This window comes from Cyanistes caeruleus, chromosome 16, assembly GCF_971803275.1.
Source record: "Cyanistes caeruleus chromosome 16, bCyaCae1.hap1.1, whole genome shotgun sequence".
NCBI classification, from domain to species: domain Eukaryota; kingdom Metazoa; phylum Chordata; class Aves; order Passeriformes; family Paridae; genus Cyanistes; species Cyanistes caeruleus.
Window position 1 is genome coordinate 8,359,901 of NC_141716.1, and position 14,282 is coordinate 8,374,182.

Here is a 14,282-nt window from a genome sequence, read left to right on the forward strand (position 1 = left end):
CTTAAGATGGAGGAGGATGGGTTTAGATTGGATAAGAGGAAGAAATTCTTTCCTGTGAGGGTGCTGAGGTCTTGGCACAGGGTGCCCAGAGCAGCTGTGGCTGCCCCAACCCTGGAAGTGTTCAAGGCCAGGTTGGACAGGGCTCTGGGGTAGTGGAAGGTGTCCCATGGCAGGCAGCTGAAACAAAATGAGCTCTAAAACTCTTTCCAACTCAAACCATTTTATCATTCTGTGATAATTAAATTGCATTCCATGAAGCTTATAAAACCAGTGATTTTAAATTATGTTCCTTGGAAATACAGCTGCTATTATTGCTACAGGCTCTAATGCTGAAAACCACTTGATCCTGTCCTTCAAGTTAAATTATATAATGATTCCCACTAGTAATTGTATGTGTGAAGGCCCATAAAACAGGCTGGAGAATGAGAAAGGTGACACTGTCTTTACAGTATAGTCTGTGGTACCTTTTTATTAGTTCCCGTTCATATTACATCACTTTATTTTGGCTGAGTAATCTGCATTTCTGTGCTTCCAGTCATGAGAATGCATGAGCACTGCACCACCTCATAACCAGGCAAAACTGAACTGTTGTACAGGTTGTATCACTGAGCAGGAGCCACGTGGAGCATCACAAATCCCTTAATGTCTGAAAAGTGGGTGCAAACCAAGTCCACCTGAAGCTGCCTGGTGCCACTCCTGTAGGGAATGATTTCAAATTCCACTGTTGAAGTCTCCATGGGGGCCATTCTTTCCACACTAAAAGAGAGAATGCATTTGTAAGTTAAAGCAGCTGAAAGATTCTTGCTATGTATTCTTTTGAGTACTCAAATTTAAGACTGTATGCCATCTCTCCACTCCCTGAGCATTCTGTAATTCAAACCTTGGTAAAAGAGGTGCAAAAACTCTATCTTCTGTATGGAGAGTCGGGACATGGTGGCATTTTGTCCGAGGCTGATGCAAATGAAAGTCATGAGGTTGACAGAATCTTTTTAAAAACCCACTGGTACTTCAGATTTCCCACCAAAGTGAACAAGTTACCAGCCAGAAGCATTTACATACTGGATTCGGAGCTGCTCTTTGAGCAGGCCACTGCCTTCAGCTCTCAGGACACAGTCTGTCACCTCCTCAGACAGAGGGTTGGTAAATGTCACCTCCACGCTGACAGGCTTGTGCACCACAGCTGCACCCAGGACCTACAGACAGAAAACATTCTGCTCAGCCACAGCATCAGTCTCATGTCTTCCTGAAGCTTTTCTCCTTCCATTCCCACTGCAAACCACTTACCCTCTTAGGATCACCTGGGCAGGGAGGAGCCAGGAATTAGTTCATGTACATAGTTCTGGGCAAGAGAGTTCAGCCTTGAGTGAGCCATCCAGTGTGGCTAAGAGTCAGCAAACTGCTGGAGAATCTTCCATTTAATCTCCTTTTTAACTAGGTCAGTGCATGGTTTCATGTATAACACAGGGTATGATACTCATCAGAGTGAGAACAGAATGAGAATGCAAGTGTTGGCATATATGGTTAACTCCTGGAGGTACCTTAAATTACCTTTAACTGGGCTAAATGAAAGGTTTGGAACTGGAGGACATGGGAGGTGTGAGACAGGTGAATTGTGGTGTCTCAGAGAAAAGAATGTAAATTAGCAAATAAGCATATTCATTACCTTATTTTGGCTGAGATAATGTGGAATTGGTACATGTGGTATATATTTGTAAATAATGTAATATTAGTTAACACAATCGAGAGGTCCATCAGCCCAACTGCATTTCTCTGTTACTGTCTCCATGTTTATAGGGAAGTTTCAACCAACAGAAATATAAATGTTTCTTAGAACTTAATCACTGAAGTAATTTAATCCAGGTGCCTTCCCTACATAAACTGACTCTGTTATTTGCATGGCACAGCACAAAGACTTTTTATGGAATCTCACTAGAACTTGGTATTCAGAAATTGCCAGACCTGCAAAAAACCACACTTTTTACTCCTGTGTGTGCCCTTGCTTTTCTTGTATGCCACTGGCAGAGTGGTTTGGGACAGCTAATCTAGTCTGGAGGCCCTGAAGGATTCTGCACATTCCCACATTACCATATTCCCTCTATGTTATTTACAGTAAGATGAGCAGATAGCATTTGAACCTGTGTGTTATACAGTATTTAAATCTGGTGTCCAAAACCGGTTCAGCTCCTTTATGTGGATGTGATGGGCCATGCAAAGCCAGGACTGTCCCTGGGCAAACACAGTGCAGGATCTTTCCTGTGGACTAAGAACTTCTTTTTATTCATTGTATGACATTTGTCAAAAGTCAGTTAAAAGTGCAAGAAAGAGAAAGCCTCCAGTCCTAATTAATCACGTGGGCAGTGTTGCAGAAGGTGAAAAGTGACACTCATTTGATACAGTTAAAGAACTTTCTTCCAATATTGGTAATAGACTCACAGCCCTCACAGGTATAATCAGCTGGTCAGTGGAGGTGTCTTTGATAAACATCAATCTTCCTAAATAAACTGGAAGATATTGATCAGACTTTTCTAACAAAAGGAGAGGTCTAAATATGGATGAGATTTGTCTATCTGTATTCTTCCTGTCCCTCCTTAGGTACACTCACCTTGTAAATGTTGTAACACTGAGAACTTTATCAGTGCCACGTTAATAAGCATCAGCAAAAATATCCCAGCACAGCTATGCCATGGAAAGATTTGCCTCTTTTTAGTGTATTTCATATTACAAATTTCATTTGTATCATATGACCACAGCAACAAGATCCAGTCACCCTCAGACATGATTTCACTTCCCATACTCTTTCCATGAGGAATAGGAGTGGGAATTCTAGTTTCTGCTTCTCAGCACATCTCTCAAGGGTCACAGAAGGGAGTAGCTTTTACCTTGATGGTGAGAAAAGGATCCTGGAGTACAATATCCTTCTCAACTAGAAGTGAGGCTCCCTGTTTGAGTTGACACACAGCAGTCACTAGGATCTTCCTGTCATCCATCAGAGAGTTTTTGTACTGGGAATAGGAGATCTTGAAAGAAATCTCTTTCACTGGAACGGAAACAGAAACAAAATTTCCCTCTCTTCCTTTTTCTGAGTACCAGATAAGATACTTGTACCTGAGTACCTGTAAGATACCTGTGTTTTAAGGAGCAATACTCTTATCACCCTGGGGCTGCACATCTGTGGGTGTTGACACCAACAGACTGGAATGATGCTCATGGGTGACTTACATTTACATAAACCACTAAATGGTCAGGTACAGATTGGTACCAGGACAGATCCAAGGATGGATGGATGTGGCAACACCTGCTGGTGATTTTTCATTTTTCTGGAGCTGGAATTTATTTCTCCCTCCTTGCAAAGAGGGCAGAGGTCAGAAGGTGGGTTGTTTTAAATGCAGTTGTCCAGCCTCTGCCTTGCACAATCAGAGTCTCTGTGCCAGTGAGGGATGCAGTGGAACTCAGTATACTGAGAAAAAAGAGTTCCACTGCTGGAACTGTGGGATGAGTTCTGATGTGTTATGTTTTAGCTTGAGATGGTAGTTCTGCTCATCTGTGCTACCTCTCATTTTTCAGCACTGTCCCTATGAAAGCAGGGCAGAGACCACTCTCTGCAGGTGGCACAGCCCTTCCTGCAGTTGCTGCTGTCAGTCTTAGGCTTGGCTTTCCCCCTTTAGTCTGTCTTTATGCTTTGCTAGTGAGCTAGTGGCTCACAAATCTCTAGAGTGTGTCTCTTAGTTGTTCTCTCTTAGTGAAAAAGGTCACAAGGTAGCACCAACAGTGGCTGTGCTGGGTCAGACAAAAAGTCACTGTGCTCAGTCTCCTTTTTGTCAGTGCCTGAAAGCAAATGCTTAAGATAGGGAAAATATATGTGTTTCTTTTGCCCTGAAGAGCTTTGACCTCCAGCTGTTTGCAGGTCATACATTTCTTGAGCCATTTTTTATTTTCATGTGATCTGACCACAACCCACAACTGTCTTGTCCAGTAATAAAAGCTGTAATAAAATTAAAATTACCTTCCTCAGATCCAAGTTTAACAGACCTATGCAACTGCAAAATCTCTGCCTTGGGTTTTCTGGTGTAGAGAATGGCTGAAGCCTTCAGTTTAACCTTTATGGTCTTAAAATCTGAGGTCGAGTTTCTGAGTGTCAGGGTAAGGAGGATGTCCTGGCCAATCACAGGAGATGCATCAAGGAGCAGCTTCCCCGAGATGCCGGGGGTTTCTGCAGGCTGTGCCCTTGAAAATCGTCTTCTGGGTCTTGGAATTTTGGTTCTTTTTCCAGGTCTTCTCACACCAAGCAGCTTCAGTGCCTTCTTGTACACCTGCCTTTCTTTTGAGGATCCTGCATTGAAAGATACCATGATCAGAGATCTTGTGCATGTACTGGGTATAGTGCAGTGGAGCCATGGATGATCTCAGAAATTTAGGGAAGCTGAGAAGGGCAAAGATACTCAGAGGAGAAAATGAGGTCTAACCTCAATGTGAATTTTGTCACAAAAACAAATGAATGTACATGGCCACGAAGGCTGCACAGTAAAACCTGCCCATCAGCTCCAGGTGACTGTTCATGGCCTCCTCTGAGAAGCTGTGGGCAATAAAAAGGTAATTCTGCATAAGGTAGGGCAGTTACCATCTCCTCTGAAACTGAGAAGGGTAAGAATACCCTTTTGCAGAAATTCTCCCCAAACAGCACTCCAGAATAGCTGTTGTTTCAATTGAATCAGTATCAGCAGATAAGGAGCCCTAAGACTTTGAAAATTCACAATTACTTGACTCTAGATGTAAAGAAATTGAATCAGTGCTCAGTCCAACAAAGGCCTAAATTCTTTTCACATCTGATCATCAGTGGCAAAACTACTGTAATAAAGAATTTACCTTCTGGATATTTGTAATTGGCAGTGACATCCACACGGGAGTTGGTGCCCACTGCTTTGGTGCTGATAAATTTTCCAATCTTCCTGGTATCAGAATAAATTCTCTCTTTTCTTTTCTTGCTATAGCGAATCCAAGTAACACAGTCAGCATTCACTGCTGCAAACACAAATGGGCTGTCGTAATCCAGGTTCACATCCCCTTCTTTAATGGCTCTGGTGGAGGCAGGACCACACTGATAGATGCCTGTATTACAGAGGGAGAAGTTGAACAACATAAATCCTCTTGCTGACAGCAAGAGGGAGAGGCTCACTCACTGCAAAGACACATTTGGGTCAAGTACTCTGTTTTTATGTCTGTGTAAGGTGGTAACAGCATGTCCAGAGATTCCACATGTACTTTCTGTCAAAAGGTGGGGCTGCAGAGGAGGCTGGTAGGGAGAGCTAAAGCTCCTGATGATGTGTGCCATGAGAAATGTTCTCACCCACCAAAGGCTGCAAGGCAAAGCTGGCAGGGGAAAGGAGAGGATGTGAGGGATGGGAGCCCAGTCAGGAGTACAGCCAGACTGAAGAGATGGGAATCAACAGTGCAGGGTGTGCATTGAGAAGAACCAGCAAACTGAATTTGTTAAACCTGGTAGTGAGGAATGGGACTGTGTGATGTGAGGAGCTAAGATAAACAAGGGTAAGATAAATGAACTTAAGATGTGCTGACTTTTGTGGAGGGAGAGAATTGAAATTAAAAAAGGAAGAATTGTTATATTGGTCAGCAATCCAGAGGCTGACAGAAAAGCTTCCTGCTGGAGATTGATGTGGGTATTGCTTTTCTTGTGCACCCAAATTAATGCTACATCTACAAGGAATATATAGAAGAGAATTGTCCTGAAATTTCCCTGGCAATCTTTAGGAGTATCACTATCTACAGGTTTTTTATATTTGCATGTGCTACCTTTGCTTTTTTCCTGGGGCGTTGCATCCAGAACCTGCCAGCCATCATAAAAAGAGCCGAGGTCTCTTCTAATGAACCAGCTTTCATTCCAGACATGGAAATTCCTGGAAGGGAGGTAGAATGCAGAATATCTGATTCATACAGTGCAAGAAAAAATCCTAACTGAGTGAATGAAAACTCCTCTGTAGAGAGAGCAGCTGCTGTACTCCTTGCATGAGTACCTTCTTCCCCTTTTTTGCCAGCTTTTTGTGTTATACTGCTGAGAAATGTTGGGATGTTATGAAAAATAAATGTTAAAAGGAAAATACTTCATTTCAGAGTCAGTAATTCAATACTGGACATTCCTGAACAAAAAGCCAAAGGTTTGGTGTGGAGTTTTATCACTGAGAGGATGAGGTCAGGGTGGTTTTTCAGGAGCATGATTCTAGATATTTCAATTAGTGGGGAATATAATGGAAGGAATATTAAAGAAATATGTATATTTACCACACACTGTCTTCACTCAAGTGCAAGTTGTTTCCAGACACGTCAATGTACTTATCAATACTCAGATTTAGGTTCTTGTCATGGGCAGAGTTGAAGTTTGTAATAACACGGGTAGGTATTCCCAAGCATCTCAGTACTGCAATACAGAATACCATAAAAGCCCTATAAACTGATTTTGCAGACATTTAAAAAGTGTTTTTTTTGGTCAAACAGTTTAGTGTATGTTTACAGTGGTGAAACAGACCTTCAGAAATGTCCCTCCAGCTATGATAAAGGTCACACTCATTGTGCAAAATTGCTTAAAAGACACTTCCATTGACATGACATTCTTAGCTGTCATGTCCTTTTTAATAAGAGTTTGGTTCACCCATTAATTTTAATCTTTGATTCGTCATCCTATTTTCCTCTTGGAGGAACCTTGGGTTTTTTCCCACTTATGGAGATACACCTCTCAATTTTCCTTTGTATTTTCCCCAAAGGGGTTCTTGTGTCTCAGAGCAGCTCTTACTGGACACTGCTAGGATGCAATGATTTTCTTGACTTGCAGCTCCCTTTACAGGTCCTCACAATTGTAACTTGTTCTTGTGTCACCAGCAGGTAAGATACAGCAGTAGAAAACTGGCACTGTGAGGAGAAAGGCTTAAAAGAGTATTGGTTTTCTTTGAATCCTAGATTTCAAACAGGAAACCTTGTTCTTCTTACCAGCCCAGCCTGGAAAACCCTTCTGGTTTTTGTTTGATTGCTCACAAAGCTGTCACAAGTTATTACAACCTGTAAACTGAAGGATTAACCCTTCAGTTATGGAGAGAAGAGCTTCTTCACTCTCCCTGTCTAAGCTGAAACAGCTTCAGTGGTATTGTGACAAAGTCAGGCTGCAGAACTGGTAGTGAGCTGCCCCTGTGGTGTCATTTCCACCTCTCCCTGTGTACCTGTGCAGGTGACTCCTGCAAAGACCCAGCACTGGCCGTAGCGCACGGGTCGGTACCTGGCCCGGTACCACTTCCGAAGGATGGTCACGCTCCCGCTCCAGCGCAGGGGGTTTGTTCCCGAGCGGAACTTCCCGCTCCACTTCCCTTCCACTACTCCTTTCTCATCGTTGCTGTTAACCTGAAAGAGTCCTTCTCATGAGAGAATTAAAGCATTCACAGGAAAAGAGAGAGGGAAATAGTTAGAAGTGATCCTGTGTGGGTAGCACTGTTCTCATTGATTGGGTGGTGGGACAGAATATTTGAATCTTAGAATTTTGTCTGCTCAAAGACCAAACCCAAGATCAAACCCAGACCAGATTGCAAGTCTGGTGATTCTAAACTGCCTTGTTTTCAGTACCCAAATGTGTTCTCATGGCCCCAAATGTACCGGCTGACACCTGTTTACATTTTCTCTGTTTCATCTCTATTGATCTCACCTCCTTGCATGTCATTACTCTGCTAGACTGTGCATCCATGCTGCTTCACATTCTCAAGTGATTTATGGAAGCCTTGGGAAATCCATCTTTTCTCTGAATGTGCATTGGTTGCAAAGTACTTACAGCTTGCCCAAACTTGTTAGGTGTGGTTGTATATATTTGTGCTCATCCATTGTAGAGCCCTGCTTAAGTATCAAGTGTGGTGGTACAGGATGCAGTAAGTTATTAACATTTTTTTTCCTAATTATTTGTATTTATAGTGATTTTGTACATCTGATTAGAGTTATTTACAATCTGTTGAGAATGCCTCAAGTGAGTGCTGTCCAAAAGGCTGAAAAAGACCACAGCTATTAAAGAGGGATCTCAGCTAAGGGATGTGATAAGGCATGCATTATTTATAAAATGGAAAACTTTTCAGCTGCCTAAGTTGTGCGTCTATGTGTTTGTGAAGATGAGTGTGCTGAGAAATTGTAACTATTTGTTGCAGGAAATAATAAAAACCTCACTGAACAAATATCCCTTAAGTAAAAAATGCTCAGTTCAGACATTAAATGCAGCTGAACCAGCACTAGTTTTCCAAAATATTTTGTGCTTCTCTTGGTGTTTGAAAAACTTAGCAGGTGATTTCAGAATAGACCAAATTAGTGAAAATATCTAATGGACTGAAAATCTGTTTGGAAAATACATCTGAGTTTTGATGTTTCTCAAAAGTTCTTGGAAACTTTCCCTCAGTCACGAGCAAACTTTTGGGAAGAAGACTGAATCTCCATTTTACCTATTTTGTAGCTATTTTTTGCTTGGCTACACCTATAAAACATTGAGGAACTCACGCTCAAGCGTGAGTGTGGGTTGTGGTGTTGCTGGGAGGTGCATTTCCAGCTGTAAGTGCTGGGTCACTTTACCATGGCACTGATAACCCTGCTCACATAGACAGGGCTGCTCCGCTGGGAGACATCCACAGCTGGCTCCTCGCGGTGGTTCAGGCTCCGATCCAGAATAGCCAGGGAGATATCAAGGATGTCCTCTTCAAACTGGAATCAAAACAAGGGATATGTTAAAGGTTAATTTCATAAAAAAGGCAAGGATAGACTACCCACCTAGTTTCCTTCTCCTAGCATGGGAGGATGATGTTTGGAATAGAGGTGTTTTCTGTACTGTTAAAGAGAATTGAGCCAAGAAGAAAACATAGCCATTAAGCTGCCAACTCTCATAGTATTTTAAAGATGTCTGTGAGCACCGTGTGGGGCTGTGGCCACTGGCATCCAGGAGGACATTGCGTGGCCTGGTGGCACAGATAAGACCAGTGTGGTTGGGCTCAGCAGGGTCACACCCTCCCACATCCTGCCGTGCCCCTTCAGGCACCTGTCTATCACGAAAGCTTTACTCTCATGGGCTGCCTCCACCTCATATCAGGTGAGCTGAACCGAAAGAAGCCCACAAAAACAATTATTGTGGATTAGGGTCACCAAGACACTGCTTTGGCCCAGAGAACGCCCCAGTGCTTGGCTGGCTGGATGGATGTGGCCAGGCAGGGATGGCCCTTGACCTCTGAGATGGAAAGGAACTCTGGCCTGGTTTCATTATCAGTGTAAAAGCAAACATGGGTTCAGGAGGATCAATAGAAATGCTGTCTGCAAATGCTGGTGCAGTTGGAGGGCCTGAAGTGGCCAGGAATGGTTCTGGCTGGCCTGGGCAGTTGCAGGATGGCTGCATGACTAGAGATGGGCTGTAGTTCTGACTTGGAGGGCCAGGCTGACATTTAAAAATTCCAACACGAGTTGTTTCAGTTGAGTACATTTGGGGTATCCTTTTTGTGTCTTCTGCCCCATTACTGAACAGATTGCATAAATATTTACATGCACTGGCTTTGCAATACCCAGTGGCTTTCTTTGCTCTCTACAAGGGCCAAGAAAACAAGTCCAGTTTTACCAGTTTGTGTAACAGGCAAAGGAAAACTAAAAATAGGCTTTGTTTCTTTTATTTCTGTGTGAGCACATGCCACATGGGGGAAATGAGCTTGATGATGCTGTCTGTAATGTAATGATAAATGAGATATGTATCTGTGAGAAAATCTGAAGTGAGTGAGGAATATTGAACTATTATACTAGGAGAGAATGATTTTTTTCTCTTCAAGAGCCTATTTATCCATTATTCTTATTTTGAAAGTTCTGGAAGAGGTGGTGCTGTTTACCTGTCCGTAGTTCCAAGCTTCTTCTTGAATATCTTTCTCCACTCCCTGAAATATGATTCCACTGTCATTCAGAACATACTCCTGCCGCTCCTTTTCATCAGCCATGTAGACATCATCATCTACAAGCAGAATGAGATGTGATGGCTGGAGGGAAATTGTTCTGCTGTAACTGAAAATCTCAAATAGAGGGCAGTTCTAGGGATCAGGCGAGACTTCCCATGCATTCAGGCTTAGGACTCTCTGCTACACCTCTGTAACCATTTAGAGAGTGAGTAAAATAAGAATAAAATGAGGAGCTGTGTTCCTGTCCCTTCGCAGAATTTGTCTCACTGGCACATGTTACTTCTTTTACAACTGAATGCAAGAATCAGAGGAAAAATCAGAGGAAAAAAAATATAGAATGAGTATTTGGAATATTTAGTGCCTTTGATTTTTTATCCTACAAGCAGGAGTCTGGGTCTTTGATGCCTTGCAACACTGAATAAGGGACAAAAACTTTATCCTTGATGCTGAGCAAAAAACATCTTTCTGTAGCTGTGACTGTCAGACTTTACTGTGACACCCAGATTTCCAGGCTGAAACAAGGAGTTATTTGAAGGATGTGATACATCAGAGCATACCTGGACACCAGGGGTTGAAGAGCAGCACAAACTGGCCCAGGACTTTGGAAGAGCTCTTGTTCCCAGCAAGGACCTGGAGCTGGAGTTTGTATCGTCCGATGACAGCGTCGGCTGGGCTGAGGATGGTGAAGCTCAGGCAGCGAGGCTCACTGGGCTCTTGGGTTGCACTCCAGCCACTGGCACCCTCCTCAGAAAGGGAAAATATGGCCTTGGTCTGCTGGGATTCTGCTGGAGATGGTCCTGCGGAGGGAGTGGATGGTGGTTTGTGAGAGGTAGAGGTGAATCACGTTTGGGGGCCAGAATGAAGATAACGTGCAGTGTTACAGGGATGTTCTTAGAGCAGAGATCCAGCCTTGGTTTTGGAATGAGGATGGCTCCTGCCTTTCTTCTAATTATTACCTTAACTCTCTCTTGTCTTAAGGTACAGATCAAACTAAAATGGGAGCTCCTAAGACTAAAATGACGAGGAATCCTGAGTGAAACAGGACAAAGTTTAATGTTTTATGGGCCATGTAGACCTGTAAGGCACAAGTATTTTGGAGCTGAATTAACATGGATATGAGATTGCTGCCATGGGGAGATTACCTGTGCTTGCAATGAAGGTGAAGTTGTCCCAAGATTGTGCTGTTGTTTTGAGGTTCAGAGAGATGTTGAAAGGCTGCCCTCTCCTCAAGATTACTTCTGTGCTGCAGTAATCAGAGGTGTGGTGTGCAGCTTTATTTAGTTTGGGTTGCCAGTTGACTTTTCCTATTTTTAGGGCTAGAAAGACACAAGACATGTTAATTAAAAATATTTTCCTTCAGACTTGCACACCTTTTCATTTTGTCTAATGTACTAATTTTATTATATTTATATATACCTGGCATTATGTGCTATAGGAAAAAAGAAAAATCCATTATTATTAAAAATTAAAAAAAGGCCAGGGAGTTAGAAAAACAGCTGAAAGATTAACTCTTTTCTGTAGGGTTCTTTCAGAAAGAGAAAAAAAAAAACCATTCAAAAATTCAAAATTCAGAGATTCATCTTGGATTTAAACAAAAAAAATCAAAATATTTGTGTTTAGGTAATATTTGTGTTCCTGCTCTTTTTCTGTGGTGATATCTAGTTTCCATAATTCTTTACAGATTTACAGAAAGAAATATTAAAACTCTTATCAGGAAATGCAGGGCTGACTCTGGAAACACTGCCTGACAGATGATGGTTAGAAGGTTGGTATCTTCAGTGTGGAACTTGCTTGTTATCTTCTCACGTATCTTGTATCTAAATTAATTTACAGGCTTGTAGCTTGAAGCTGGGTGTTATTTCACACTCTGCTGGAAAAAGATTACAAGCAGAGGAGTGGCATATCTCGAGGCAGTGCTATGGATTGCTCTATTATATCATGATAGGTTGCCCAATGTTGAAAATGGGGCACTGAAGCTCAGATTACAAAAGCTTCAAGCTTTCTCTTTCCTTGATAGATTAAAAAATCCCCACAATGACAAAAAAAACCCAAAAACAAAGCAAAAAAAATGCAGGTTCCCCTATGAGAACAGGTGTTTGGGAAGTGCCCTTTCCTGGTATGATATTCCAGAGGAGTTTCAGATGAAGAAAACCTCCTGCTCTGACTAGATCTTGTTAAGCCTGTGCAGAATAATGGTGCTGTAAGCAACATTTCCAACATTTCACTGAACCAAGATGTCTGAGACAATTGATAAGGTTCTACTATAATAATAGAGAGGGTGAGATTTCAGTTTTCTGCTGCATTTGCAGCATGGAGTTATATTCTATGAAGGCTTGATAAAGGTGTAATTGTACCCATTTTTCAGCTTTTTGGAAGAAATGTGCATTTCTGAGGCATACTCCAGGCAGTAAAGGCCTGGAGCAAGTGGCTTTCCTGTAGTCTGTTTGCATAAGCATGTGTGAGTGTTTTTAGTTAAGGGTCTTGCTTCAGATGTGTCACCTGGAGACCAAAATTCCATTGGCAGGAGTTTGATGTTTGAGTCACATGATGTGAAATGCCTGGAAAGCGTGTTGCTTGCATCATCACTTCATTTTCCTGCCTCAAACATGTTTAATTGAAAGGGACCTATGGAAAACATCATTCCTAATATCAAGTCCTCTAATTTAAGAGTGACTTAGGAGGTGTTTCTGAAGGGCACTTGGAGTCAGGGTTTGAGAAGGAGTCAGTTTGCCTTGCTGCAATTTCTCCATGTGTATCCTGAATGCCCAGGCTCTGCGGGGCAGGGAGCACCACGTGTTGTGCAGGGATGCAGGAAACTGAGAGCATTTTGCACATTTGTAAATAAAAATGTCATGCATAGAGGATTTCATGGCAGCTGAGCCATGGCCTGATATTAGCAAGGCTCTGATATTAAAGGACCTAAATAGTGCTGCTGAAGACTGTCAGAGTGAAATGTCACAGGCAAAGACAAGATGTCCAAAAAGAAGAGGGGAAGTGAGCAGAAGTAGGAAAGATAAAGAAGGCAGTGGCTAGCTTTGGTTTGCTCTAACAATTTACTGCATCAATAGCTTGATTTGCCTTGCAAAGTTCATGGCTGCATATGCATTTCTAGAAAATATGTGCAGGAGATCAGAAAGAAAAGTTCTGTATATGGGGAAAGAGCACAGTAAAGCTTGATGCCAGTCTTTTGTCCACGTGCATCTCAAATTTATCCTTGTTTTGATCTTCATAGTTTCAATTTCAATCTTATAATTTCTTTTTCTTCTTTCAGTGCCTGTGAGGAAAACTTATTTTCTATAATTCTGTCAATGTACAGTTGGCCAAAAATTTGTTTGGGTGTCCCTTCTGTAATGGAGCATGCTCAGAAGGAAAAGCCTGGTGAAGATGCTGACCATGGTGCTCACAGGGTTCTCTTTGCCTTTGACTGGAAGCCGAAGCTCTAACAGGAAAACCAGTTTAGGCTGAACTGTAGAGTCTGTGTGTGAGTATTCCATGGTACACATGTCTAACTCAAGATCTTTACAGTCAGCATGAGAGTGAGCACAGCAAGTGCAACCCCAGACAGACAAGCAGCACTCGGCTGGCAGAGCTCCTCTTGGGAGACCAGAGGCCACCTGGCTGAGGCCAGACTTGGATCTTGGAGCCTGGGGTTTGTGTGTAGCAGTTTGATGCCCCAATCACTAGCCAATAGTTAGTTAGATGGCTGCCAAAGCACTGAATAGAGCAGTTAATTGATATGACAGAAAAATATTTCTTTACTCTACTTTTCTGTGTTACTGGAAAAATAAAAAAGTTCAAGACATGTGATAATAAAAGAAAAAAGAAAATCAGTTCTAGTAGAAAAAACAATAAATACACTTAATCTAAAAAAGCAAAGTTCCTGAAAGAGCAGCTAGATGTAATTTATCTTGTTTCCTCAGCAAATATTGCTCATCTGGATGGGAAGAGTGATGTCTGGAGCCATCAAGCTGGATGAACTTACCTGCCATAAGGATTCTTTCTTCTTTTCCACACTTGTGCGTAGCTCAGGTTACAGTCACAAAAGTGTGCAAGAACATTCTAAATCCTCTTCCACCAGCACCAGTAATGAAAGGCTCAGGACTGGACTTGGCTACATAGGCTGGAGTTTATACAAGCTGGGTGTGACTTGTGGTTGGTAGCCACTGTTTTTGTAGTGATATCCTACGTGAGCATCCACTGATGACTGCCTTAATTGCACAATATTGAATCCAATTATCCTTATGTAAAACTGGTGAATGACTGAGGAAAGATGATAATCAGTATTCTGGGGTTTTAGAGAGGAAGGCCTTTTCAAACGTCCAAAATGGG

The 14,282-nt window shown here is 42.2% G+C and overlaps 1 protein-coding gene across 1 annotated transcript; it reads right to left on the minus strand.

The window, feature by feature from the left end:
- Positions 1 to 442: 442 nt before the first annotated feature.
- Positions 443 to 11,297, minus strand: LOC111938213 (protein-glutamine gamma-glutamyltransferase 6-like). The gene is made up of 12 exons (XM_023939854.2): positions 11,096 to 11,297; positions 10,511 to 10,750; positions 9,891 to 10,009; positions 8,602 to 8,730; positions 7,224 to 7,401; positions 6,295 to 6,430; positions 5,809 to 5,912; positions 4,864 to 5,106; positions 4,004 to 4,330; positions 2,880 to 3,037; positions 1,060 to 1,193; positions 443 to 756 (listed from the first exon to the last, which is right to left on the minus strand). The coding sequence occupies exons 1-12, from the start codon at positions 11,286 to 11,288 to the stop codon at positions 603 to 605; spliced, it is 2,115 nt and encodes a 704-aa protein (XP_023795622.2). The 5' UTR covers positions 11,289 to 11,297; the 3' UTR covers positions 443 to 602.
- Between the last annotated feature and the right edge of the window lie 2,985 nt (positions 11,298 to 14,282).

What these genes read in the sequence shown, in the direction of transcription:
- LOC111938213 (XM_023939854.2), bottom strand. Translation starts at nt 11,288, where the DNA reads ATGTCTTGTGTCTTTCTAGCCCTAAAAATAGGAAAAGTCAACTGGCAA. An exon ending in GCCCCAGGAAAAAAGCAAAG is followed by an intron (nt 5,107 to 5,808) that starts GTAGCACATGCA and finishes TCTGTAATACAG; the next exon opens with GCATCTATCAGTGTGGTCCT. An exon ending in CAATTACAAATATCCAGAAG is followed by an intron (nt 4,331 to 4,863) that starts GTAAATTCTTTA and finishes CTTTCAATGCAG; the next exon opens with GATCCTCAAAAGAAAGGCAG.